Source organism: Echiichthys vipera, assembly GCF_963691815.1.
Source record: "Echiichthys vipera genome assembly, chromosome: 7".
NCBI lineage: Eukaryota > Metazoa > Chordata > Actinopteri > Perciformes > Trachinidae > Echiichthys > Echiichthys vipera.
In genome coordinates, this window is record NC_139832.1 from 25,308,385 (window position 1) to 25,336,356 (window position 27,972).

At 43.6% G+C, this 27,972-nt stretch overlaps 1 protein-coding gene across 1 annotated transcript; it reads right to left on the reverse strand.

Annotated features, from left to right (window-relative positions):
• Window positions 1-69: 69 nt before the first annotated feature.
• On the reverse strand, window positions 70-27,968 carry LOC310949192 (aminopeptidase N-like). The gene is made up of 20 exons (XM_083916547.1): window positions 26,713-27,968; window positions 23,525-23,667; window positions 23,254-23,387; window positions 22,159-22,279; window positions 20,906-21,060; window positions 20,584-20,697; window positions 20,194-20,337; window positions 19,955-20,020; window positions 19,197-19,262; window positions 18,306-18,454; window positions 16,424-16,503; window positions 15,682-15,815; window positions 14,389-14,444; window positions 14,081-14,228; window positions 13,779-13,867; window positions 13,368-13,478; window positions 12,209-12,376; window positions 11,884-12,024; window positions 9,419-9,482; window positions 70-2,186 (listed from the first exon to the last, which is right to left on the reverse strand). The coding sequence occupies exons 1-20, from the start codon at window positions 27,318-27,320 to the stop codon at window positions 2,043-2,045; spliced, it is 2,835 nt and encodes a 944-aa protein (XP_083772673.1). The 5' UTR covers window positions 27,321-27,968; the 3' UTR covers window positions 70-2,042.
• Window positions 27,969-27,972: the final 4 nt, after the last annotated feature.

Consider the following 27,972-nt stretch of genomic DNA (forward strand, 5'->3'; position numbering starts at 1 on the left):
TTAACACAGTGTCAATGTTTTATTATTAAAAATAACAATTCCAGCAACATTCAACAACAATTTGGTTCCTTGATTACAACATATATGTATATAATACATACATAGTACTGGATTAAATGACTTGTATTTAACACAGTGTCAACATTGTATTATTAAAAATAACAATTTCAGCAACATACAAGAATAATTTGGTTCCTTGATTACAAAATATATTTGACACATATATAGACATGGTCCATATAACAAATAGAGGAAGTTGTGTCCTTTGCAGGGCCAGAGGACACAACTTGTGCAAATTGTTGAGAAGCTGGTCTGTAAAATGGCAGAATTAAAATGAAACTGTCCCAATTAACTCTTTTTCCAAATACATACATACATTGCTCGGAGATTGATACAAATGCAATTGATGGAAGTTTTCCAATCCATTTTCTACTCCAAAAAAACCCCACAAATTTTTGATAGCAAAATAAATTTGATAATTGGCGTCAGCAACACGGGGGGAAAAAGGGATTTTGAAAAGTAAATATGTTATAATTTAGATCAAACATAAAATCATTTTCAAACAACCATAGAAATAAAACTGATAGAAAGGACATTGAGCTGTTTTCTGTAGTCAAAGAGGTTACCTCATTGATTAGTACAAAACAAAATGGTTACACCACATCTATGGGGCCGTAAAGTGCATTGCCGGAAGGAGAGCAGACACGGCTTGGGAGACGTTCTCTGGAGCGGAGGGACCGTTAGACCCAGTCCGCAGTTCGGCTCATTTTCTTTTATCCCGATGCAGGATAAAAGCACAGTGGAAGGAGCAAGCCATGACGGTTGGCTAGTTAGCCAGCTTGTTAACCTGCCTCTGCCCCCACACAACATAGCTCACAGAGAACGACCCGAACAAAGTCCCCATCTGGTGATAGCAATGTGCCTTCCTACACTGTGACAATAGTGTATTAATTAAGCCTAAAGTTATCTATCTATCTATCTATTCATTCATCTACAACCGCTTGTCCCCTGTCGGGGTCGCGGGGGGGCTGGAGCCGATCCCAGCATCGGGCATGAGGCGAGGTCCACCCTGGACAGGACGTCAGTTTATCACAGGGCACATTGAGACGAACAGAGACAGACAACCACCCACACCTACGGGCAATTTTAGAGTCATCAATTAACCTAACACGAGCATGTCTTTGGACTTTGGGAGGAAACCGGAAAACCCGGAGAAAACCCACGCAGACACGGGGAGAACATGCAAACTCCACACAGAAAGGCTTTGAACCAGGAACCCTCTCGCTGTAAGGCGACAGTGCTAACCATCACACCATTGTGTCGCCCCTATCTATCTATCTATCTATCTATCTATCTATCTATCTATCTATCTATCTATCTATCTATCTATCTGTCTATCTGTCTGTCTGTCTGTGCATACAACATTACATTAAAATATTAATATTATGTGAAAATTTTATATACAAAAATACTGCTGTCTTCACTTTGGTACTAAATTTATTTTAGTACCATACAGTTTGGTACCGTTTCCCTCGAATTGCATAGGCAACAGATTGGGTCCATGTTTACTTCCTGTCGGGTGATATCATAGTTTTTAATGTTATTATTGTGGTTGCTGGGCACATCTGGGTCTCTCTCTCCCTTTCCCCCAACCATTCAAGACAGCCTGTTCCGATGTTCCTGCCTGTTAAAAGGAAGCTTTTTGTCGCCACTCTGTCAAATTGATGTTGGCTCAAGGGGGCATTGTTGGGCATCTGTAAACCTTAAGTAAATCATGTGGCTTAGACCTCCTTTCTATGGAAAGTGTCCTGAAATGGTCTGTATCAGTCTTTTGTTTCTGCACAGTCATGGTTCATAGTTTGGTAAATTGCTTGGTGTTGAATAGAATGTCTTATTTCATAGTCTTGATTCAGTTCTTGTTTTTTAATTGGATTCAGTGGAGATGGGAAGTCTTAAGAATATCCAACTGCATACTTGAAAACAGCTAGCACCACTTATCTGTGAAGCTCTAAAACAATCAAAGGTTGCGTTTTCCCACTCTACTAAGCTGTTTCTCTTTCAAACCACTCTAGAATAATATCTTTGTTCTCGTTGACCCACTCGATGTTGACTCGGGTCTGCTCGATGGCCTGGTGTGCAGCACTGGTAGCAGAACCCAGATCATCATCTGCTACAAAACGCTCCAGCTGAACACAAACATAAACACACAGATCATTTAGTGATGCTAGGTGTCAGAAGCACACGGTATTCACCAAAGCAAAGATTTTTTTAAATTCACAAAACATTTGATCTTCTCACTAGGAGGATTACTAAATAGCACTCAGAGAGTTTCTTCTTCAAAGCTGTTAACAGAGCTGCTGGAACCAACTTTTACTAAGGAACGGGGAGAAGTCTCAAGCTAAGAGAAAGGTTGACCCTGTTACTATGGATGATGTCATGTTTTATGAAACTGTGATTAGCTGTTTTGGGTCTGGCGCTGTTTTGTGTCTCTGTCAGTGAATTCTTGATAGAAATACTGCAGGAGGTAAGTTGCTATTTCCAATTTAAGATTTTAAACTCAAACGTAGGCTCAGTGTCACCGATCGACATGAAAGAAAGACTAAAATAGGCTACTGACTAGTCAAGTGTATGTGCAGCTAATCATCAGCATCTTACATGTCTGACAGCTTGTTGACAATTAGCAGGTATCCATGTAAAAAGCCTCGTAATTATCAGACTGTATTAACCATGACGATAGTGAGAGGAGCAAACACTAACCACACAAACAGTTTTTACTTCCTGCCCAACTTGTGCATGAAAGAAGAACATTATTAAGAAAATCATCAGGATAACTGCAAAAGTCAAAAGAAGCATGGGAAAATATATGCCTAGAAATAAAAACAGCTTTCCCACTTTCATTAAAGGTTTATTTCAAGGCAGATTACTGGAAGCAGCCTTTTTAGGGTTGATTTGCTCTTAGTGACTTAGGAGTCCTATGACTACTTCTAACTTAGAAGATGCTTTTAGTGCTAAACGCTTTGTGAAATACTCTTAGACCAAAAATTTAATAAAGAAAAACAACAGTGGCCTGTTAAAGTACAAGCCTGGGCGTTATTTTATGTGTTTCTTGTCAACATACCAACCATCATGTGAAATACTGGCTCAGATGACCAGGCTTGCCTCTGAACAGCAATTGTCCACGGTAAGCCGCATTTCACACACACATTTTGTAGGGCTTCCACAAGTCCCAAGGACGTACCCTGGGCTTTGAAGCCAATTTGATATAGTGACTGTGGCAGTGGGGTGTGGTTAAGGTGTCGACTGCTGGAGGAGAGGGAGGAGTGGCTCGGCCGGTGATCAGACAGCTGGACAGAATCAGGTAATCAGTCAGCTATATAAGCACGGTTGTAACCTGGTTCTGTCTCTTGCAGTAGACTGGGTCCTATGGGAGGACCAGAGCGGGACCAATCAAGGAGGCAGCAGACACCGGACCACGGCCGTCAGAGGGACGGCCGCTCGTCCGTACACGAGAAAGACGTTGAGTCACGTTTGGGGGGGAGAGAAGAAGCGGGAAATAAACGGTTAACCGCTGACAACGCTGTGTCTCTCATTTTCCGTCTGTCCTGTGAGCAGGGAGGCTCACATCTGGCGCCCGAACAGGGACATGTCAGAAGCCCCAAATCCGCTGGCGCTGGCCCTCCAGCACCTCGCCGCGATGCAGGAGAGCACCACCGCTCTCCAGCAGCAGCAGTCCCGTGCCTTGGCCGACATCGCGGCGGCCCAGAGGGAAGATCGTGCTCTCCTGCAGGGGCTGCTGCAGCGCCCGGCCACCCAGCCCGACCCGGAGCCCAGTCGCGGCCGGCCTCCGCCTGTTGCCCTTCAACGGATGACAGCAGAGGATGATCCGGAGGCATTTCTGGACATATTCGAGGGCACGGCGGAGGCGTGCGGGTGGTCGGAGGAGGAGAGGGCGGTCCGGCTTCTTCCCCTGCTTACCGGCGTGGCGCAGCTGGCCGCGCACAGCCTGCCGGCGGCCTCTCGCCATGACTTTGCCCACCTGAAGAGAGCCATCCTGGACCGGCTGGGCAGTACGCCAGAGGGACACCGGCGGCGGTTCAGGGGGCTCTCTTTTGAGGAAGCCGGCCGCCCCTTCGCCTTCGCGCAGCGGCTCCTCGACGCAGCGAGGCGCTGGCTCCAGCCGGGGACCCACTCCGCCGAGGACGTCGTGGGACAGGTGGCGCTGGAGCAGTTTATCGCCGGCTTACCCTCGTCCACCGCCAACTGGGTCCAGTGCCACCGTCCCCCCACCATCGAGGCAGCGATCGCCCTCGCGGAGGACCATCTCTCCCTTCCCCGGCGGAGCATGAGGGAGGAGGCCAGGCCAGCGGCGATCCCTGCGGGCCGTCCCACCCCGGCCCCGAGGAGGAGATTCCCGGCGGCCGCTGCACCGCACCCTGCCTCGCACACGCCCACACACCCGGAACCCGCCCCGCTCTGGTCCACTAGTAACGCACTGCCTTCTGTTCCGCAGGGCCCAGCCTACGTGTCTGATCGACCGGCACCCCGGGGGGCTCCTCAGACGCCAGGGCAGGGGTGCTGGCGGTGTGGGCAGCCCGGCCATCTCCGGGCGGAGTGCCCCCTCATGGAGGTGGGACAAGTGGTGCGGGTTGCGGGACCGCCAGCTCCCTCCCCCGGTCCGGAAGGGACGTACCGGATACCGGTATGTATACAGGGGGGTACACACCAAGCTCTGCTGGACTCTGGTTGTGAACAGACCATGATCCACCAGCGCTTGGTTCGACCCGGGGCTTTGCTAGAGGCATCGTGGGTGAAGGTGAGGTGTGTGCATGGGGATATTCACGATTATCCGGTGGTGGCTCTAGAAATTCTTTTTAAAGGGAAAAAGCATAAAGTTAGGGCTGGAGTTAGTACTCGCCTCACGCACCCTCTAATCTTGGGCACGAATTGGCCAGGGTTTGCTAGCTTAGCGGGGGAAACTATGAGGGTGCGGTCACGTACGTCAGGGAAATGCGAGTGGTGTGCCGTGCTTAGTGGTGAGACGGGGTGCCTCATCCCGACGCCGTCGGGGGGGGGCGTGGGGCCGGCGGGGCCAGCACGGCTGGCTCCGGGGGCCCTGCAGATAGCCCCCATGGAAGATTTTCCACTTGAGCAGTCTCGGGATGAGACCCTCCGTCATGCCTTTAACCAAGTGATGAAAATTGATGGGTGCCAGGTCCACCCTAACACAGCACTCACTCACCCATATTTTGTTGTCATTAGGGACAGGCTATACAGAGCGAGTCGTGACGCTCGGACAGGCGAAGAACTCACCCAGTTGTTGGTGCCCAAAAGCCGTCGGGAAACAATTTTCCAGGCGGCTCATCATAACCCCATGGCGGGCCACCTAGGCTATGATAAAACACTGAACCGGATCATGGCCCGATTTTATTGGCCGGGCATTCGCGCAGATGTAAGTCGTGGTGTGCATCCTGCCGCGAATGTCAGTTAGTCAATCCGCCGGCCACCCCAAAAGCGCCGTTGCGCCCACTACCACTAATGGAGGTCCCATTTGATAGAATTGCCATGGACCTCATCGGGCCATTAGACCGGAGTGCACGGGGATATCGCTTTGTGTTAGTCCTAGTGGACTATGCAACCCGATATCCCGAGGCGGTGCCTCTGCGCAATATCTCTGCAAAGAGTGTTGCACAGGCATTGTTTCAAGTTATCTCCCGAGTTGGGATCCCGAAAGAGATCCTGACGGATCAGGGCACATCCTTTATGTCACGTACACTACGCGAACTATACGAATTACTGGGCATCCGTTCAATCCGGACTAGTGTGTACCATCCCCAGACCGACGGCCTGGTGGAGCGGTTTAACAAAACACTAAAGAACATGATTCGTAAGTTCGTGCACGAGGATAGCCGTAATTGGGATAAATGGTTGGACCCTCTGTTGTTTGCAGTGCGGGAGGTTCCCCAGGCCTCCACGGGATTTTCTCCCTTCGAACTCCTGTTCGGCCGAAAACCGCGGGGTGTCTTGGACCTGGTTAAGGAAAACTGGGAGGCGGGTCCAAGCACCAGCAAGAGCGAGGTGCAGCACGTCCTGGACCTGCGAGCAAAACTCCACTCACTGGGTCAGTTATCACGGGAGAATTTGCTCCAGGCCCAGGAACGTCAACAGCGTCTGTACAACAGAGGGGCAAAACTTAGACAGTTTTCACCGGGAGATAAAGTGCTTGTATTGCTACCATCATCTAGCTCCAAATTGCTCGCCAAGTGGCAAGGGCCCTTTGTGGTCACACGGCGAGTGGGGGATGTTGACTATGAGGTTGTGCGTTCAGACAGGGGCGGAGCCACACAGGTTTACCACCTCAACCTCCTTAAAGCCTGGAGGGAGGTGACTGCTGTTTCTCTGGCTACTACGGTGATCGAGAGAGATGAGTTGGGGCCGGAGGTGGAAAAATCGAACTATTCAGCGCCGGTCCCCTTTGATGACCATCTCTCACCGAGCCAGGTAGCAGATGTGGCCTCGTTGCAGCAGCGTTTTGCGGATGTGTTCTCGCCCCTGCCAGGACGCACAAGCCTCATACACCACCACATAGAAACACCCCCAGGGGTGACCGTGCGTTCACGACCCTATCGGCTGCCAGAACACAAGAGGAAAATGGTTCTGGCAGAGCTTCAGGCCATGTTGGAGATGGGGGTAATAGAAGAGTCCAACAGTGACTGGTGTTGCCCCATTGTGCTGGTTCGCAAGTCTGATGGGTCAATACGGTTCTGTGTGGACTATCGCAGGATCAATGAGGTGTCCAAATTCGATGCCTACCCAATGCCCCGGGTCGACGAACTCCTGGATCGGCTGGGCACGGCTCGCTTTTTCACGACACTGGATCTGACCAAGGGCTACTGGCAGATTCCCCTGTCGCCGGAGTCCAGGGAAAGGACGGCCTTCTCCACTCCGTACGGTTTGTACCAGTTTGTCACACTTCCGTTCGGGCTGTTCGGGGCCCCAGCTACTTTCCAGCGCCTCATGGACCGGGTACTGCGGCCTCACTCTGCATATGCTGCGGCCTACTTGGATGATGTAATCATTCACAGTGAGTCCTGGGAGCAGCATATGCAGCAGGTGGGGGCGGTGCTCGAGTCTCTGAGGAAGGCGGGGCTCACGGCCAACCCGAAGAAGTGTGCGGTTGGACGGAGGGAGGTACGGTATTTGGGGTACCACTTGGGGGGCGGGCAGGTGCGGCCACAGGTGCAAAAGACCGCAGCAGTGGCGGCCTGCCCGACACCCAAGACAAAAAAGGAGGTCAGGAGGTTTCTGGGGCTGGCCGGTTACTATAGGAGGTTCATTCCAGCCTTTTCGGAGCTGACCAGCCCCCTCACCGACCTGACCCGAAAGGGTGCCTCAGATCCGGTCCAGTGGACGGAGCCGTGTCAGCTGGCGTTTGAGAGGGTGAAGCGAGCCCTCTGTGGGGAGCCACTCTTGTACACCCCTAACTTTTCTCTCCCTTTCGTCCTGCAGACCGATGCCTCGAACAGTGGGCTGGGGGCCGTTTTGTCCCAGGAGGTGGAGGGGATCGACCGCCCCGTACTGTACATTAGCCGAAAGCTGGCTCAGCGGGAGGTGAACTACAGTACGGTGGAAAAGGAGTGCCTCGCCATACGGTGGGCGGTCGGGGCCCTCCGCTACTACCTCCTGGGGCGCTCATTCACCCTCTGGTCGGACCATGCCCCGCTCCAATGGCTCCACCGCATGAAAGATGCCAACGCGCGGATCACTCGCTGGTATCTGGCATTACAGCCGTTCCGGTTCAAGGTGATCCATAGGCCGGGTAACCGCATGGTCGTGGCTGACTTTCTCTCCCGCTCCGCGGAGGGGGGGGGGAGTGGGCTTGCGGCCGGTGGGATCCCGGCCTAAGTCGGGCGGTGGGGGTATGTGGCAGTGGGGTGTGGTTAAGGTGTCGACTGCTGGAGGAGAGGGAGGAGTGGCTCGGCCGGTGATCAGACAGCTGGACAGAATCAGGTAATCAGTCAGCTATATAAACACGGTTGTAACCTGGTTCTGTCTCTTGCAGTAGACTGGGTCCTATGGGAGGACCAGAGCGGGACCAATCAAGGAGGCAGCAGACACCGGACCACGGCCGTCAGAGGGACGGCCGCTCGTCCGTACACGAGAAAGACGTTGAGTCACGTTTGGGGGGGAGAGAAGAAGCGGGAAATAAACGGTTAACCGCTGACAACGCTGTGTCTCTCATTTTCCGTCTGTCCTGTGAGCAGGGAGGCTCACAGTGACAAACAGTGAAATTACAACTAACGTGACGGCTACGTGATACTATAGGGCCCAAAAATACTTTTTCCCGTTGACTTACATGGGGTAGGCTATATCAGTGGATACATTTTGAGCATCACAACCTGTGCTGGTCTTCTACATGGATCCTCAAATACTGAGAATGCTCACTGTTTTCTTGGGAAATGTAACTTTCGCCTAAGTCCTTTAGCATGGCAGTATGTAGTCAACCAGAGGCCAGAGCTAGCGTTAGCTTAATTATGATAAAACCAGCCAGCGTCAGTTGTTTTTTGAGAAAGCTGCTTTTGTCTATTTCTGTCAGATATCAAAGACCCATAGTTTTAAATCTTACAAGAATTTCAAGCGCTAAATTAGGTGCCGTTACTGTTTATGTAGGATCCCCCAAAACTCACAGCATTTGGGTCGCAAAATGTATCAAATTATTTTTGGAGACTTCTTGAGACTGAAATTATTATTTTTTTAATTATTTTTTTTTTTAACTCAGTCACACAAACACCGCCCTGCTAACTCAAATATTTGGAATTAAGCAACTGCAGAATATAGTCTGCCAAAAATACACTTTTTATTCCAGTTTGAGTAACGGTTGCTTAAAATTGTGGAATTTAGTCAAAATAAACTTGTGGGTTCTTGTAATGAAGGAACAAGTCAGTGTGACAGTGTGGCTCATTGTTGTGTTCTTCATTTTAAAAGAAGGTAGGAACAACAGTAGTTAGATACATTCAGTGAAGGTTTTCATCTTTTTGTGGCAATTGTTCACAGTAAGAAAATATATATAATATAGAACATAATGTGGTCTATACCCACTCTGTAAAGTGTCCTGAGATAACTTTTGTTATGATTTGGCACTTTAAATAAAATTGAATTGAATTGAATTGAACATAACCAGCCTTGTCCCAGATAAGGAAGGATGTAAAGAGAGAAATGTGCAGGTTTGGCTCAGAGGTAAAACTAAATGCCAGTCATATAACTCCCAGTGACAGAGGGATTAATGATAAGATATCAGGCTCTATCAACTTACTCAGTGGATATAAATCAATTATTGGTGCGTGAGTGGAAAGAGCATTTTTCACTTGACATCATTGGACTGTGCTATCACCGTTGATATAAAAAGATATCACTAAATTACCTCTTCCAGTTCAAACCGCGTTGAGAACCTGCGGGTCACTCCTGCGATCAGCATGTATCCACCCCTGGAAGCAGAGATAGGCAGGGTGGAAAATATATTAGTCACAGTTTTCAGTATAGTGCCACGCAGTTCAACAACACCACAAACCCCAGCCTCTAAAATGACCAAAACATTCAGGATCATCAGACAAATTCAAGGAACGACAAGAGAGTCAGTTACGTATGACCCAAATTACGAACTGGCTCCGTCAGCGTAGTGTAATCAGTGCCACATCCTCCCTCCTGCACACTCTACCCGAGCACCACCCCTCGCCTGAATCATAGGGAGTATTTCCAGTATGTGAGAACTCATCTGACACCGAGAATCATTGATTGTGTGCTACGTGTGTGAAAGAGAAACTCCGAACCTGATTCTCGTGACATTGTCCAGGGTTCATATTTGAAAACGGCTTTAGACTGCATTAGTTATAGCTGTATGTGCACCTAATAAATTGTATACTGTAAACACATGTGAATTAGACTGTATTCTGAAATAAACTTTAGGAAATCATTCATATGCAACTCTTGATGATCAAAATACCAAAAGAGAATATTTAACCTGTGCTGATTACTTGATTTTGATCTTCAGGTGTCACTGTGTGCTCATGAAATGAAGCCCTGTCTGTTATGTATATTTAAACTTTGATACCAAATCAATTTAGTTTCCTGGTAACGGTACAAACAGTGGGAATTTCATGAAGGGGAGCTAATGATAAGCGCAGATTAAATAACAGGACCTTTGTTCTTGAAAGATCTTTACAAGTCACTGTGATTATAGTCTGTTCTTTTATGGCAGAGCTTGTTTATTCAAGTGACTCAACCGCAGGTCACTTCAGCATCAAGAAACCTCTGTAAACAAGTCCCACGGACAATACCAGGCTCTTAGAGCTCATCTGTGACGAGGCAGCGGACAGCAGGATGTCCATAAAGAAAACATTAATAACAAATGGCTTATCTTTTCACCTGGCGGCTCAAGGCATCTGAGCATGTCATGAGACAGAGCCGTGAACCAAGAAACACATGAACAAGCCAAACCTTGTTCAGGGTGGGGATGATACTGGTCTTTGACTTTAAAACAGAAACTGTGAGGTGGTGCCTGACTATATCAGCACAAAACAGCGCTCATTTTTTGCATATTACTTCTCTTTGACCCTTGGTTTGTCAGCATGTTTTCAATGATCATTGCATGGGATTTCAGTGTTGCTACGCTCTAATATTCTCTGTCCACAAGCTCTTAAGAAATTTGTTTACCTTGCTAGTTGCCTGGGTTTCTTTATCAGCTAGTTGCCAATTTTGTTTGTCGCTGGGCAGGAAATGTACAGTGTTTTTTGTTAGAGTTTTTCTGCTGCCTGCTGTGGCTGGAAATGGGTTTGATGACAAACAGCACATTTTCAGATCCGAAAACCAAAACAATGAACTTAAAGAGGCTAAATGGCTCTGCTGTAGAGCTGAGGGGAACTGCAAAATCATACATTATATGGATGTCACAGGTCAAATCAAGGCGTTTTCAAGTTTTCGCAAATTGAACGTGATCCGTGTCTCAAACTACCTATGTTGTGTTGTGTTCCTAGAAAGTGCTTGAAAAGTCCTTGAATTTGATGAAGGCGTGGGAAGCCTGACCCAACATGGCCATTGTCTTTATGCATATAAAAGATATTGATTATTATTATCTTAACTCTGGTTCAATCACAAACAAGCATATTTCCCAATATGTTGAATTGTTTGTTTAAAGCTGAAATATCTTTTAATTTAATAAAGGCTCAGATGACAGAGCCACTCATAATTATCACAACTCTGAAGTTCCCATCATCTTAACTGAGCCTTCTAAGCTTATTTAGCTCATTGTTTGCGCCACTCTACACTGCTCAGCACCGAACAGCAGACAGATCAACGAGAGTTAGCAACTAGCTGATTAACACTTATGGAGCATTAAGGAGCTAAAGAGACAGATAGGAGTTAAAGTAGCGCTAAAATAGAAAATACTGGACTGAATTGGATTCATCATATGACCAGAAGCATGAAACAAAATGCTAATGTTGCTCTGTCTGTTAAATGTGTAAACAGGCAACTTTTCATACAAATATGACACATTTTGGGGTGTTTTAGCTAGCTGAGAAGTTCAGTCCCCAAGTGGCCAAAAAGAAAAAATACTGATGGAGCTTTAAAGAGCTGTAGGCTTCAATATAAAAAGAACGTTTTATACTCTAACTGCTGCTTCTCCCCCCTGACAAGCAAATGGTCTGGGGTAAACCATGAATACTTGTAATTTTCTCATAAATCAGTGGGAAATAAAAAGGGCTTCTAAACGTTACCACCATGTTGTCTTTTTCAAGTCTATATTAGTCAAACCCAACTCCACAATCTCAAATACTTGTGCATGACTCAGAATATAAGAGGAAGTAGACAGAGTCCAATAAGCAAACCTACCCCTCACTGACATACTCCCAGTGTGCTCTCAAAAAGTTCCAGGCCAGCGCATGCCCTGCCACGTTCCTGGCTATAGAGACAATAGTGGGAGCAACATCCATCAGACGTATCTTCTCAGGGTCCAAAGTGTACTCCAGGTATCTGCAAACATGGATGGCACTGACTGGCTCTTCACTTAATATAAGATGTGTGTGTGGGATTTATTACAGGTGTGTCCATAATGACAGAAATAATTACGTACACAGTAACAAATAACACTAAAACAATTATCAGTGTGACACATCAGGATGGATGTTTAGTCCTGGGCTCTGAATGTTGGATTCACCTGTTGAGCAGCCAGATCTTCTTGGTGCAAGACAGAGCGAAACGGAGCTGTTCTTGCTCTGAGGTGTCAGTGGAGCTCTGAAGCTTGTTCCAGGCAAACTCCCACTCTTTCCTCCCACCAGCAGCCAAAGCTTGGCAGTAGATTACAGACCGCAGGTTAGGGTGGATGCTGAGTCACACACACACACACACACACACACACACACACACACACACACACGGTTATTTTCCCTAAATCAGGAATAGTGTCTTTTTGGGCAAGTGCAAGTGCATTACACACTTCCATGCATGTAAAAATACCATGTAGCCAAAATATATGGGGATGAGACGTGCAGCATACATAGGCGGGCGAAGCAGGGTTTTTAGCTGCTACACAGATTCTGTCAGTAGCGTTTGGCTGCTGTCAGCATCACTGTGTGCCATTGACTTTTAACGAGGTTGGTTCTGCAGGTTTGAAAGCTGTGCTGCCTCACATTGCCCTCTGGTACAGATTATACTCATTTTTCACACAGTGCTATGTAGTTTTTACCAGTTGGAAGGCAGCCTAGTCGCACACAGAGAGAGAAAAACAGATGAGCCTGGTTAAAATAAAGCTGAGCTGTGCGGTGCCTGCGCAGGTGCACGTGGCTTCTGTGGCCCATGAATCGGCTTCAACTGAAAATAATAGATGCTCTCTGCTGCGGGCATCCCGCGACAGCCATGTCGCGCCGCATGCACAGTCCATGTAGTTTGGCTGTCAATGTCCCTACTTTAAAGCTGCACTTGGATTCCAAAAGGTTAGAAAGTAAGTGTAAAGGTTCAGGAGTTTTGTTTTGGCAAACACTTTCTTAATGAGTAAGATGTGTTCTCCCCAGCTTATAACTGAGGGTTTGAGTTAATGTTAGCAGAAACATCCTGCCAAGTGCCACTTTAAAGACAAGAACAACAATGTAGAGTGGTAAAAGCCAACAACATTCAACACAAAAAAAGTGATTAAATTGACACATACCTTTACCAAATCATTGCTGGAGTGTAAAGCTACAGAATATAATAAAAGCTCTTATAGTCAGAAAGAGCATTTCGTTTTTTAAAGAGTCTTGCAAGTTTAGGATCATTTCAGAAGGTATGAAGTATAAGAGGTAACTTTCAAATGAAAAATATTTATTCAGTAGTGTACGTACGGGTTGGTGTTGTTGGGATGCATCCATCTGGCAAACATCTTGGAAGACATCTCTACGCATTCTGGGAGACCGTTGGAACATGCAACCTGTATGGCGAGGATCTGGTTGTGCCTAGGAATGACGAACAATTTCATTTCATTTCATACAAGAATTACCCAGATATTAAAATATGTTAAATGTAATGTTATGTGTTTTAAAGTAGAGATGCCAGTCAAAACTTTGATAAAAACTTGAGTTTATACTTTGTTTGACTACTGTCTCTGTATCTGATGAGTAAAACTAACAATGCAAACTCATGCATCTGTTCTACGTTGTTACTCATAGACCTAGTGTGTGGTGTTGCAGAGCTATATACTGGAAATGTTTTAATCTGTTGAGGATTAACTGAGGTTAAAACTCATATTTCCTTACTGTAAGGAATGTTCCTTTGGGACTTGGGAATTGTCTGTGTAGTTCCTGAAGAAGTTGTACAGACCCTTAACCTGCTCACAGAGGTACGCCTGCAGGAAGAGACAGCAGAGTTACAGGAACACGCTGCAATAAAGCACTTTTACTGCTCCTCTGTTAATATTCTGATGAGGAATGGACATCAACACCAGCAGGCGATATTAAACCCATTCTCTCCATCCGAAGCAGGTCGTTCAGTAAGAAAACAAGATACATTTTTTATTTTGAAAATCACATGTTAAAACAGATGTTTTAATGACACATGCCTGCATGGGTCCATTCACTGAGGAGCGGTCAAACATGAGGACAATGTACTGTAGGTTCTTGACCGTTAGATCCCAGGGAAGATACTCTCTCTCTTTCCGTAGGAAGCGTGTTGAATTCAGAGCCAGAGTCACTGGGACAAGTTTGGCCCTGAGGTAAAAAGAGATTACATTTGGTAAGAAAAAGGAAATGAGCCACCACCATGACCTTAATTCAGTTATGTTTTTAAAATTCTGGTGTGATCACAACCCACTTAAGCTACAGAAAATTGTTTTGTAGCAGTCTGGTTCAACTGAATCGTAGTCATCACCTTGCCAAGTTAAATGCATCATCAATAAGCTGCGCTCTGCTCATCAGTGGGATTCTCTAAAAAAACAAAAAAAACAAAATGAGGGACAGTTGACCTCTCAGTTTACAAAGATCCCAAATATGAAGATGTGATGTCAGTCATTCTACCAACAGCAAGATCAGCATGGGAGCAGGAAATAATGACTAATGAAATACAGAGAAAAATGCAAAATAAGGCTTTGAACCAAATAATTATCTATGGATTATTACATTTAATTGTTACATGTTTAAAGTCACATATAAACCCAACAGTACAGGTCATTTAGTTCATTTGAGTTTAAGCTATGTGGCTGCATCAGCAGTTTGTCTTTCTGAAGCTGCCATATAATCCAATGGTCAAGTGGATTTTTAGTTGTGCTTGCACAATGCAGTCAGTGTAAAACCAGACTATTTTGATGGATTGCCATGGAATTCTGTACTCATTCATGTTCCCCAGAGGATGATTTATAATGATTGTATTGATCCCCTGACTTGCCATCTTTAACCACCTGCAAGTCAAAGTTTTCGCTGAACTTCTAATAGATTGGCTTAAACATTTGTACAGATATTCATGGTCCCCAGGTGATGAATCCTCATGACGTGTTTCGGCTAAACTACTGGAGGGTTGTTATCCCCATGAAATTTAGTAGAGACATTCTTGTTCCTGTTGGGAATATCTGAATTGCTGGTTGTGCTAGAAAGTCAGGGGATCTACAAAGTCATTGGGAATAATCCTCTGGGAAACACCTTGGCAATCCACCGACAGTTTTCAAAACATCTCAGTCTGGACTAATGTGGTGGGCCGACCAGTTCCACAACATTGCCATCACTGGACAAATTCTCATCATACAGTATTTTGATTAAACAGATAATGATGACATGGTTGATACAAGTTCAGTCCACCCATTGTGTCATTACAGAACATAGGACTGTTCTTTTTAATCAGCACTTGGAAGTGTCAAGAAATGAAGGTTCACATTTTAGATTCAATGTAATTCTTCCACAGCAAAACTAAATTAACAATCGTAGAAGTGTGTTAACAAATGATTGTCTATTTGACAGTTCAGATTTGGATCAATGAGCCAAAATATCACTTAATCTCTAAGAACTTCAGGGCTAAGCCTTTAGGGGGGCAACCTGCCATCATACTTTATACTAAAAAGCAGCTTGTGTTAAAATGTTGTTCCTTATTCAGTCAAATGAAGAATATATAGATAGAGGTTTGTTTCTGCTCTGTTCTGTGATTTGCTAACTCAATAATTGTCTTGGTGCTCACATGTTGGTTTATCTCCATCTGAGTCAGGAGGAGATCCCAGTTCTCTGGGTTGTAATTGACTCTGTAGTATCCAGTACTGTTGACGTTTGCCAGGATCCACTCTCCACTCTTTGAAATGAATTCGCCTTTCTTTACTGTTCAAAAGGCAAATATCATAAATAATCAATGGCACAGTATTAATACAAATGAAAATGAGGATGAAGTAAAGGTAATGTTGTGTATATATGGTCATATGCTCTGGTCTGTGTCAACTAGTGATGGGCGAAACCGATTCTCTTCACAGAATTGGTTCCTTCGAGTTGAAACGTGAATGTATCAAACCTTTGGACTTTTTAACTTTTTTTTAAAAAGTGTCAGTTTCTCTGTGACACTCCATTATAGTGCATGCACGTTCAACTGCTACTGCTGCCCTATGATAACAGCCAATAGGAAACTTTAAGTGGGAAAAGTGGGAGTGGGGGATTCATGAGCACTTGGTATGTTAGACAGGCTGACCCGGTACATACCCGACATTAAAAAGAGCTAATATTTTCTTTCTTTCGCCCATCACTAGTCACATCAAACTTTCAACAGACTTGTACCCAATCAAAGACCATCACATAGCTGCTTAAAGATTTCCAAAGTTTTTTCATGAGGTGTTCTATCTTATTCTCTGTGAGCCAATGAAAGAGAAGATCTAAATTGATGGTTGTTTGTCCAGCATAGTTTTTTTGAGAAACAAGGTGTAGATGTATTTTGTTACCTGGTTCGCTGGATTCCAACCAGACAAGAGAAGATTCAGACGTATTTGACATGACTCTGATTGGGACATACCACCAAAGACTAAACAGATAAAAAAAACAAGATATGATAAGTACTTGTTTATATATGTCCAGGATGCTCATGATCCAGGTAAGTATTATTAAGCTTCTCCATTTCTACAGTGAGCAATGAAGAATCAAAAAGGGACCAAAGTGGTCTGTAAATGGACCTGACCTGGACTCACCACACAGACACACATATATACCATATATTTTAGCCCTATATCTTAATTTGCACTATTTTTTGTTTTAAATTCAGATTTTGCTTTTACTTGCATGTTTTTCTTTTTTAAGTTATTTATATAATCAGGCCTAAGATTTGTATTGCCAATGACTACTTCTGTTATTGTTGTCTCATCTCATCTCATCTCATCTCATCTTCAACCGCTTATCCGGGGTCGGGTCGCGGGGGCAGCAGCTTTAGCAGAGGACCCCAAACTTCCCTTTCCCGGGCCACATTAACCAGCTCTAACTGGGGGATCCCGAGGCGTTCCCAGGCCAGTGTGGAGATCTAATCTCTCCACCTAGTCCTGGGTCTTCCCTGAGGCCTCCTCCCAGCTGGACGTGCCTGGAACACCTCCCTAGGGAGGCGCCCAGGGGGCATCCTTACTAGATGCCCGAACCACCTCAACTGGCTCCTTTCAACACAAAGGAGCAGCGGCTCTACTCCGAGTTCCTCACGGATGGCTGAACTGCTCACCCTTGTTATTGTTGTGCGCATGACAAATAAGATAACCTATACTTGTGTCAGAGTCCAGAGCTGTTATGGTCTGGGTATAGCCAAAGCAACTTGAAACTATGTCAGGTTAAATTATTGTGCAACTCACCACGGCAGTGTTATGGAGCACATAGTTACAACACATTATTTCAAAACACTCCACATGGCCAAAGGTATACGGTAATCTAATGTAATCAGTTCAAGTGATTTCATGCAGGCCTGGCAGAGAAATACTTGTTAATAAGATATCACCAGTGGAATAAATTACTTTATTTTGCCAACCAAAACAGACATATGAACCCGACTCTTTAATTACTTGGTGACAGCTATTTTCAGATGGTGTTGAACATTGTGAAGTGATGAAGTCACTTGAGGACAGATTTATGATCCAACTTTGGCCTACGGAAAGATAGTAAAAGTCAATTTTCTTCTCAAATCTACACTTATCTAAATACTGAAGGAGGGAGTCATTATTTTGGCAGCAGTTTTGGACCACACATTTCCAGCTATACTGCATTTGCTCACATTTTCCACCTAGGGTTTGCATTGGTCAGAAAATCAAGTATACATGCCAATGAGTGACAACACCATCTGATCTGTCTGCAAATGGAATGTGCCATAATGATTAGCGCAGATTTACAATGAAAAGTGTAGGGCTCAGTACTAACTGTTGTGGGACTCATGTAGCCCTCCTACATTCAGATGATCTGCCAGAAAAGTGTACATGGTGTGTGTACAACTATTCAACCATCTAATGACTGCTGTCAATATTGGGATAGTTCATAAATGGAGAGTAATATGTCATGATGTTTTATATCAAACCCTTTTTTAAAAGTCGATAAATACACCAATGTAAGCACAATTTCCATTGCTGCTGTTTTGTTCAAAATACATACCGACTCTCACTCAATAGTTTGTTCTTTTCAATAAGATTAACATACTATAACATATTTTCAGATAAGACGCCGGTCATTTACATGTTATCTGGAAAAGAATTGTAAATAAATATAAATATAAAATGTATAGCGCGTTAAATTATTAAATCATAATTGTCCTGAGCTTTAACCTGACCATCTTCACTAAAGCAATGTCCATTTAGCCCATACCTAGATTCAGAAGAGTCATTGAACAGGAAGTGCTTCTGGTAGGCTTCTCCACTGGTAGTGTTGATGGTGACAACAGGAAAACCCATTTGTTTGGTCCAGGTATTCATCATCTGGGCAACCTTGGTGTGACCACTGTCCTCGTACTCCGCCTGCAAACATGTCACGAATCAGTTAATATTTGATGATATGAAATCCCTGATATTCCACTAATAATCAGAACAATAGCCCAATCAGAATAAAAATGTCTCATGTAACCACCTGAATCGGAAGAGACAGGGGGAAATATTAGCGCCTAGTAACCATGTAAACGCTTTATTCTTTCTGTGTTTGTATGTTCTAATGTTTGTCCCATGTGGGGGTAACATCGGGGTAACGTTAGGGGACCTTGCTTCCAGGTGGGTTACAAAGATGGCGGTAGCAGGACAAAACAGGACTGTGGCTGATACCCCTTTTTTGTTGGACACCTTAAAATATTTAAGGATTTGTTGACTTTGTTATTTGTTGAACAAAGTTCAAAAAGGCTTGAAACACAGAATTGTTCACACAAAAATCCACTGAACCATTTCATAAAGTTGAAAAAAAACCCTGTCTTCTTCATCTATTAAATTTCTGGCAGATCAGACGCTTCACCCCGTATGGAACCACTCTGCGCATGTAAAGAAAAGTTGTATTCTTTTGTTATTATATGCTTTGGGGCATGTAAACACACATTTTATTACTTTACTCTTTTTAAAATGATTTCAATAAGGTTGAAGAAATATTGCCCATGCAACCCCTGTAATGATTATTCAGACAATGAGAAGAGCATTGTCATAATTATTAAAACATAAAGACATGGTTATAGTCGGCAACAAATACTTGGCTTGTAAAGAATCTGAAAATATACTTTACCTTTTGTATATACTCCCAGAGGTCGTTCTGGTCTGTGTTTTTATACCTAAACTCAGAAAGGTACATCTAAAACACAAAAACAGAGATCCAGAGAGAGGTTAAAGTTAACAGTTCAACATGCGTTTACAATAACTTTTTTCAGGGGAAAGGCATTCAGAATTGATGTTGAGAGCAGGATGAAAATATCCAAACACTGTTGCCAGCAGCAGATCCCAAGAGCATGTAATGTTGAAATTAAAGGTTGGCTGAAAACAGGTTTTGAGTCATTTTCTGGCCAAAAAGCACTGGAACAGTGATGACCAAGTGTTGTAGGTCCGTGGGGGAGATTTTCAACCCTGCACCTGCCACTTGCTTTAGCTTCAAGTAGTTGAAACTACAAGTGTACAAGTACATTGTGGTTTGTGAACATATTTATGTCTTTTCGCATTGCCACAAAAAACACCAACAAAAAACAGATGTTGGAATGTTATACTTCAACAGATCAGATAGGGCAATGCTGATTTATTCAACTTATGACCAGTCCAATTTGACAGAGAGACCACCTGCGGGCTATTGAGAAAATTAGGAAGATTGTGTCTTTGAAAGATGCAGAAAAACTAGTCCATGCATTTGTTACTTCTGGGCTGGACTACTGCAGGCGATAAAGCAGGGGATGCTTTTGTGACAAGTCCTCTACCATGTCGCTGGGCTAGCAGAAAAATCCATGCCACACTGACAGTGTCAGTCCCATCTGAATGAGATTAAAACTACTTTCTTACTTTGATTCCTTTGTTGAAAACCCTTTCACCCACGACATCTGCCAGCATTCTCAGCACGGCTGCCCCCTACAGAGTACATCAAATATATGTTAACATTCATAGTACACTAATATGAGTGACCTGCAAATGGAACACACACACACACACACACACACACACACACACACACACACACACACACACACACACACACACACACACACACACACACACACAAAAAAATTGTCATTTGACTCTACCTTACAGTAGGTTATAGAATCAAACATCGCAGTGATATCATCAGTCATCTGTATTTCTTCCTGCGGAGGACTGAGAGGATGGGATGAGGCCAGAGCATCATCCGCAAATGCTTGATGGAGGTTTGAAATGATCTCATGGTCTTTCTGAGGATAACAGATAGAGAAAAGGACCCCATGTTGCATGACTCATGCTAAATGAAGATGTGAGGACGTGTTCATCTTGCCTTTTTATATCAAGCTTCCTTTTCACGTGTGTTTTTCAATTACCATGATTGTCAAAAACTGAAAAGCTTTGCAACACAAAAAAGAAAAAAATAGTGTATGTATTTTTCAAAGCAGTGTTAGAAAGAGGGGTTCTTCTACTGCAGCAAACATTTGGACTGCACTTACTAATTTAAATGTAGGCTCAACATGGTCCACTGCAAAGATGGCCATGTAGTTGGCAAAGCCCTCATTCAGCCAAATTTCATTCCACCATTTCATTGTCACCAGATTTCCAAACCACTGTAAACAAAAAGAGATGTGCTAACTAAGTTAACAGTGTCATAACTTTCATACAATATCGCAGGATGTTGTAGGATCGTTATTGTCATTTAGTTAAGGCTTTTATCCAAAGTGACTTCGATTGTCACAGCAGGTGCCTTGATCCATTCATTGAATGTATTGTATTTTGTATTTTGATATTTTTATTCAGGGTAAGACTCCCTCTCACCTGATGTGCCAGTTCATGTGCAATGATGCGGGCAATGAATTCCTTGTGCAACTGTGAGGACACTTTTTCCTCATAGAGCAGGCTTCCCTCCTGGTATGTGACTAGTCCCCAGTTTTCCATCGCTACAGGCTCTAAGTCTGGCATTGCAATTTGATCTGGAGGAATCACATAAATATGGACAAATGACCAAATGATGTACTGTACATACATTTGGCTAGCCAGTAGTTTGTTACACCATCTAAGAGTATCCAATAGGTCATCTTGCGTTTATTACAAAAACCTGAGCCCTCTACCTATGTGCAAACTGCATAGGCTAATTAAAGATGGCACTAACATACATCAAATAAGCCATCGAGACAGTTTTTTTCAATTATAAACTATTAACGGAGAAATCCAGGAGAGTGGCTAACAGCCTGATGTGGCTAACACTGATTAGCTTGCGGAAGTACGGTGAAGGCATTAAAATGTCTTTTGTTAACCACTAATACTGCTCAAAATAACACCAAACCTCTGCAGTAGCATGAGAAGAGTCCCTACACATAAAACAAAGCACCAATGGGCTCCTTCCTTTTGGATTGACTTTGGTAATGGACTTGAATGGACTTTACTATGAGAGTAGCTGGTACCTGGGCCAGTAGGTAAGTCTTTCAAAACACTCTTTTAATAAACTCCGGGTTCACTGACTACATTGTTGATGCTTTGTTTTATGTGTAGGGACTCTTCTCATGCTGCTGCAGAGGTTTGGTGTTTGTAGCAATATTAGTGGTTAAAAAAGCCGTTTCAATGCATTCACTGGATTTCTCCGTCTCAATGGCTTATTCGATGTATGTAAGTTCTGGAAAGACCATGAGAAGATATTTCACCAGAATTGCACTTTAAAGTGTCAACATGCAGGATTTACAAATCTGTTTATGAGAATACATTGCCAGGCGAGGATCCCCCGGACCCTCTGACATCCAAGCCCTGAATATCATCAAATCTTAGAAATGCCCACATGCTGACATCGAAAGGTTTAAAACAAGCAAAACAATGACTAGTGGATGGATGAATTTTCCTTCCCTTTCCTATTTAGTTGGTTTATTAACTGGCCCCTGGCCACCTGTCATTTGTGGCCCCTGGGCAAAGCCAGTGAGTATCCCTGCTGTATACTAAAATAAAATGATATAGAAATGGCACACAGCATACCTTTCTGCCATACTTTACATCTATCATTAGATCCATCCAAATAGAGGTATCTCTAGCCAAAGTCTTACCAAGCTTTTTCTGTGCGTAGTCAATTTCAAAACGGTCCTCATAGAACTTGAGAATCTGTCCTGTGATGTTGGCCGCATATTGAGCGTGTCCTGCTGCAATGGCTTCAGGACGAGCATACGTCTGTATGAGCAAAACACAGAGGTAAGAGAAAGCACAGAAAATATCCTCCTTTTATTTCTGTTTTGTATTGTTTCATTTTCTTCATGTAACCTTTATCAAAGTGGGAGTGACAAATGGGAGGTGAAATATATTAGAAAAACAGAAGAGGGCCAGTCTTAAGAATGCAAGTAGCTACTAACTAGCTCAGGGCTGCCCAACCCTGCTCCTGGAGGGCCACTGTCCTGCATGTTTTGCAGGGTTGGGCAGCCCTGAACTAGCTGATTTAGAATGGCTGCTGCTCTTCATCCTCCTTGTTACCTCAACACTTCAGAAACCCTTAATGATGATGGGAGAGATGCATTTATTTTCAGGCATATATTTTCCCACGCTTCTTTTTTGGCTTTTGTAGGCAAGAAGTAAAAGCTGTTCTTGCGTCCAGTTTGGTTTTGGTTAGCGTTTGCACCTCTCACTATCATCACGGTTACTGTAGTCTGATAGTTACGAGAATTCTTACATGGATACCTGCTAAATGTTACCAAGCTGCCAGACATGGAAAAGGCTAATAATTAGCTGCACATATACTGGACTAGTCAAAAGCCTTTATTACTTTTTGTTTCATGTTCAATCAGTGACACTAAGCCTATGTTTAGTTTTAAACTCTTTGTTTGGAAATGGAAACATACCCCCTACAGTATTTCAATCAAGATTCACTGACAGACTCAAAACAGCCAGTGACATTTTCATGAAACATGACATCATCAACCCCAACCTTTCTCTTAGCTACAGACTTGTCCCAATTCCTTAGTCAGTAGCTTTCTGAACAGGTTTAAAGAGAAAACGCATTGGAACTAAGCCAAAACCATTGGCAGAAGCAACATTTGCGAGTAAATGTTTGAGGAAGATTAGAAATGTTCTTGCAAAAGTGACAGTGACAAGGTCAACACCATACCAAAAACAGTGACGTTCAATTCATCTTGAATCTACAGTGTACATACTTTAATTGCCACACGCTCGTGTGGGGACGGGACCGATGTGAACTCTGAAACTACGAAGGCAAACAAGTATGTTGACATCATCGGCGTCGGTTGAAAACTGGTGTATTTCCAGTCATCGTCTATAATATTGGATTCTGAGAGAGTGGAAATAAGAAAGAACAGTTTAAGGATGGATTGATCTTTTTAATACTCTTACAAACCCTGAGTGGACATGCAGTATACTGTACATACTGTATTGGCATTGTATCTTTCACAGGAGCTTGTTTTTCACCTGACTTTTCTGCATTCGCTAGAGCTGTCGTGCCTCGCCTGTGGACGATGGTCAGATCAAACACTGCTTTCATTTCCGGCTCATCGAAACAAGGAAACACTTCCCGGGCATCTGCTGGCTCCAGATTTGTTGCAACAAGGAATCTATGAATACACACTAAGACAGTCAGTCTTTCATACTGGAGGAGCAGCGGATAAAAGTAATGAGGAAGTCATTTGGTTATCATAAAGAACCCATGATACAAGACTTTGAAATGATACGTTTAAAGCATTGACTTCCCTGAATTACCAATGTGCCTCTGTGTCCCTCAATTACTGGTGGGAACAGGGCTCATTTTGTGACCAAAAAGTCCATAACACGCACACGCACACGCACACGCACACGCACACGCACACGCACACGCACACACACACGCACACACACACACACACACACACACACACACACACACACACACACAAACAAACACACACAGACACACACACCCACACACACACACAAACACAAACACACACACACACACACACACACACACACACACACACACACACACACACACACACACACACACACACACACACACACACACACAAAGCCAGATGGTAGATTGTGTATTTACGTGACATGTTAGTGACAAGTACCAATCCTTTGGGCTATGAATTGAAATAAGTCTGAATTAATGTGTCAAAACAGCAAGGAACAGACCCGGTGAGGAATATGCTGTAGTTTTCTTTGGACAGTAGAGTATAAAGTAAGAATGGAAGTGAAAAAATGTGCGTGTGTGTGATTTCACAATGTGTTTGGGTTAGTTTTTACCCCGTGGGCCTGTCATGGTAAATGGATCAGTTACAGTAACTAGATGAGACAATAGCCTAATGAAACCAATGCAGTGTGGGTTGAAAAACATTCCAAAATGATATTTTCCTTTTAATCCAGAATACAGCAACACGCTCATAAACAAAAGTTCACTATGTTAGTTTAAAACCGCAAAGAACACTGTTTGTTATTCTGACATTCTTTATCTGTATGTTGATTAGTTTCGGTCTTTATTTTCTGTTTTAGCATCTCAAAAATCGAACTTGGCCAGGTTTGTTTCCTCAAGACAAAAGTGTCAATTCAATTCAAATTCAATTCAAATTCAAAAAACTTTATATGTCCCCGGGGGGCAATTCAGGGCACACAGAGCAGCAAATAACGACAGTGCAACTATACAAAAACATTTTAACCTAACACAAGAATAAAGTGTAAGAGAAGAGTAAGTGTCATATCCACAGAGTCACTTCTGTGTAAATGTTAGCGCTGATTTTATATCGGGCACAGCAATTCCTGATTCTATATTTTATTGCATTATAATTATCATTGTGGAGGTTGTGGTCTAAGTTTAGGTTTAGTTTTTATATTACATATTGCTTCAAAACTCTAGCAAACAACTTAAACAATGGTTTCACTTTTGGTTTAAAGGAAAAAGTATGTATTATGTAAGGCTGAGTGCATCTCTTGTTCCCTGACTGAACAAGAGTTTGACGGTGGGTCGATGTCACTTTGGTGTCACCACATCCAGTGGAGAATACGTTAACTTAGTTCAGCGGCTGGAGGTGCGGAGAAGTGCTTTTCTAATGTAAAAATACCTCCAAAACATAAGCTGACAGCTTGTTCAACATCAATGCTTCTCCTTCTAAATGCACATATTTGTTGGTGTGGGGGCTTTAGAGTTGTTTAATTAATGTCAAGATTATTTAATTTATAAAGAAAATTATAACAGAAGTTATTGCGAGACACTTTTCATGTATTGAAACTTAAAGAAAAACAGTAAGTTTGTCAATATGGAATGAGAAAATTATACTTTTTTGTAAGTCGTCCAACAGAAAAAGACTGATTGGAGTTCAGAGACTAACAAATGAAGTGTAAACAACTGAAGCTGAATAAGATTAAATAATAATAACAGAATTTTCGGGGATGTAAGACAAGAATGTGTTACGCTATTTTTTTTGGACTGCAGTCTATGAATGAGGCAATTTGACACTGCTGTGGTGTCGGGCTTGCTAGAGAGATCAACAAGTGCATTCATCTCAGAATAGCTCCGGCTTTCACATCGAATGTTGTGTGTCTTAAAGTCGCCGAGTGTAAAATGTGGGAATTTTGTAATTCAGTGCCTAATGGTTTCCTTTGAGAAACCCTGGCAGGATTGTGTTATTTATCTGCAAACAAAGATGTGCATTCAGGGAATAGTTGAAAAGATGCTATAATCACAAACTGCCTGGAAACTTAAAGGTCCCATATTATGCACATTTTCAGGTCCATGTTTACATACTTAAAAACACACACACTCGGTCTATCTGAATATATAATGTATTGCATGTATCTTAAAGCCCTCTCTGCTCTGACTGATCAGTGTTTCTTCCGCATCTGCGCTCTCGGCGTCTCTGCACCATCACCGCAGGGGGGGGTAATGAATGTAACAGCACCGCAGCAGCACTTTCTACCTACTATAAAGTATAGTTGTGATATTGCAAGCATATAGAAGTCCTGACGGCTCGTTTAAAGTTTCTGTGTGCATTCCTCTATAGACTGAGCGTTTGATACGTTCACAGTATTTATTTGCACATCAACATGCTTTGCAGTAAAAAACTGATGATTGAAGATTGTTTGTAAAATCATTTTCCTTGTTTTTAAGGCTTTAAATGGTTCAGCACATGCTTACTTATACAGTATGACCTTATTTGTAATATAACTTAAAAGGTTTGGTTAAGCAGCTCTCTGTTATACACCAAAGGCTTCGGACAAACTTCCAACACGAATAAAACAAAAAAACTTCAGTTAAGAGTTTTAGGAAACAGCTCAAAACATATTTTTATGGTATTGATTTTAATCAACCCAACCAATTTCTAACACCACTGCCATTTGATATTTCTTTTACATTTCTCATACTTGCCTTATGGCATTTTGTATTTTTAAAATGTTTATATCGCTATCAACAATTATCGCTAGCGTTTTACCTTTTTTATTATTACTTTCAGGATTTTATAATCTTATAATCTTCTTTATAATCACGTTTTCACTGTGTCCTGCTTTTAGTACCTGGTATTTGTCCTTTTTGTTAAGCACTTTAATTTTATGTTGTAAAAAGTCTCACCTTTTACAGTAAGGTATTTATAAAACTTTAGACTTGTTATTGATTTTTTACTTACCTCTTAGCATTTGGATCCTCTTCGTCTGCTGTCAAACCTTCCTCATATGTGCTTCCAAACATTGCATTAAGATATTCGGATATTTGTCCCTCGAAAGCGAGAAACAAACTGTAGTTCCCTCCTGCCTCCAATGCATCTTTCAGCTGGATCTCAAGGAAGTTACTGGCGTCTTGGTGGTTTGTCACCTCAGAAACACCGATCCTCTCATTTGTGTTTTTGTTCACCACCACTGGATCAGAAACGGTCAGGTCCTTGCTCTTAAGGTATATGGTGCTAGTCCTCTCGGAACATTGAAAGTAGACAGTAGAGTTTCCGGTGAAGAGCTCCGTCTGGTTGGGACTGGTGACATTTACCACCTCAATGATTCTGGTGTAGAAGTGAGGCTGAAGAAAGACCTTGTAACTAACAGGGATGAGATTCGTCGGCAGCCTCATGAGCGGCGGTGGACCTACGGTGGTGGACGTGAAGGTTGGACGGGGCGTCGGGTTCATTGTAGAGATCTGAGTGTTGTACAAAATGATCATGATGACAATGCCAGCGATGACAGAGGCGGTCAGGACGACAAAGGTGACGGCGAAAGCCTTGGACATGAAGGATTCTTTGGCCATGGTGGCTGCTCCCTATGGCCAGTCCTGAGGGTCCCGTTGCTTCACTGGTAGAATTGAGTCTGATGAGTCTCTCAGCTTGTGTGCCTCTGGTCTGCGATGACTGAAGTGTTCACGTCAAAGTAACCTCCCTCTCATAAACAGGGCTTGGCCTTAGCAATTAAGGGTCTGTACTTAGATTAAGCATTAACTTGGGCATTGGCGTAGGAGCAAAGAGTAAGCGTTACAGTGTGAAGAGGGCGATGTTCATTGGCCTTGTTGTAAATAATCAGTCAGATTGTGCTCGCAAACATCTGGAGGTGGTTACTGTGGTCTTCCCACTAATGCAAGGGTTAGGTAAACCTCAAGGAACACTTTATCCTCACACGGCACTCTCCAACTCATCATCACACACACTCCTTCACATTCCCTTTCTATGAGCATACTGCACACACACTGACTGACCCATCCTAATCACACGCCTGAATGGAAACAAGCTGGTGGTGAAGAAAATCCTTCAGAAGGAAAACATCATCGTCATCACTTGGGATTGTAGGTGAACCTGTCCGCAGTTCAAAGCTGTAGTGGCATTTCCTCCTCCGAGTGCCCTCCACAGCCAGGTAAAACCTCAACGAGGGGACTCCGGTGACAGCTTCCAGCGATACATGTCAACACA

What these genes read in the sequence shown, in the direction of transcription:
- LOC310949192 (XM_083916547.1), bottom strand. Translation starts at nt 27,320, where the DNA reads ATGGCCAAAGAATCCTTCATGTCCAAGGCTTTCGCCGTCACCTTTGTC. An exon ending in TTGAGCCTACATTTAAATTA is followed by an intron (nt 20,338 to 20,583) that starts GTAAGTGCAGTC and finishes TGTTATCCTCAG; the next exon opens with AAAGACCATGAGATCATTTC. An exon ending in TTTTCAACAAAGGAATCAAA is followed by an intron (nt 19,263 to 19,954) that starts GTAAGAAAGTAG and finishes TTTGTGTTTTAG; the next exon opens with ATGTACCTTTCTGAGTTTAG.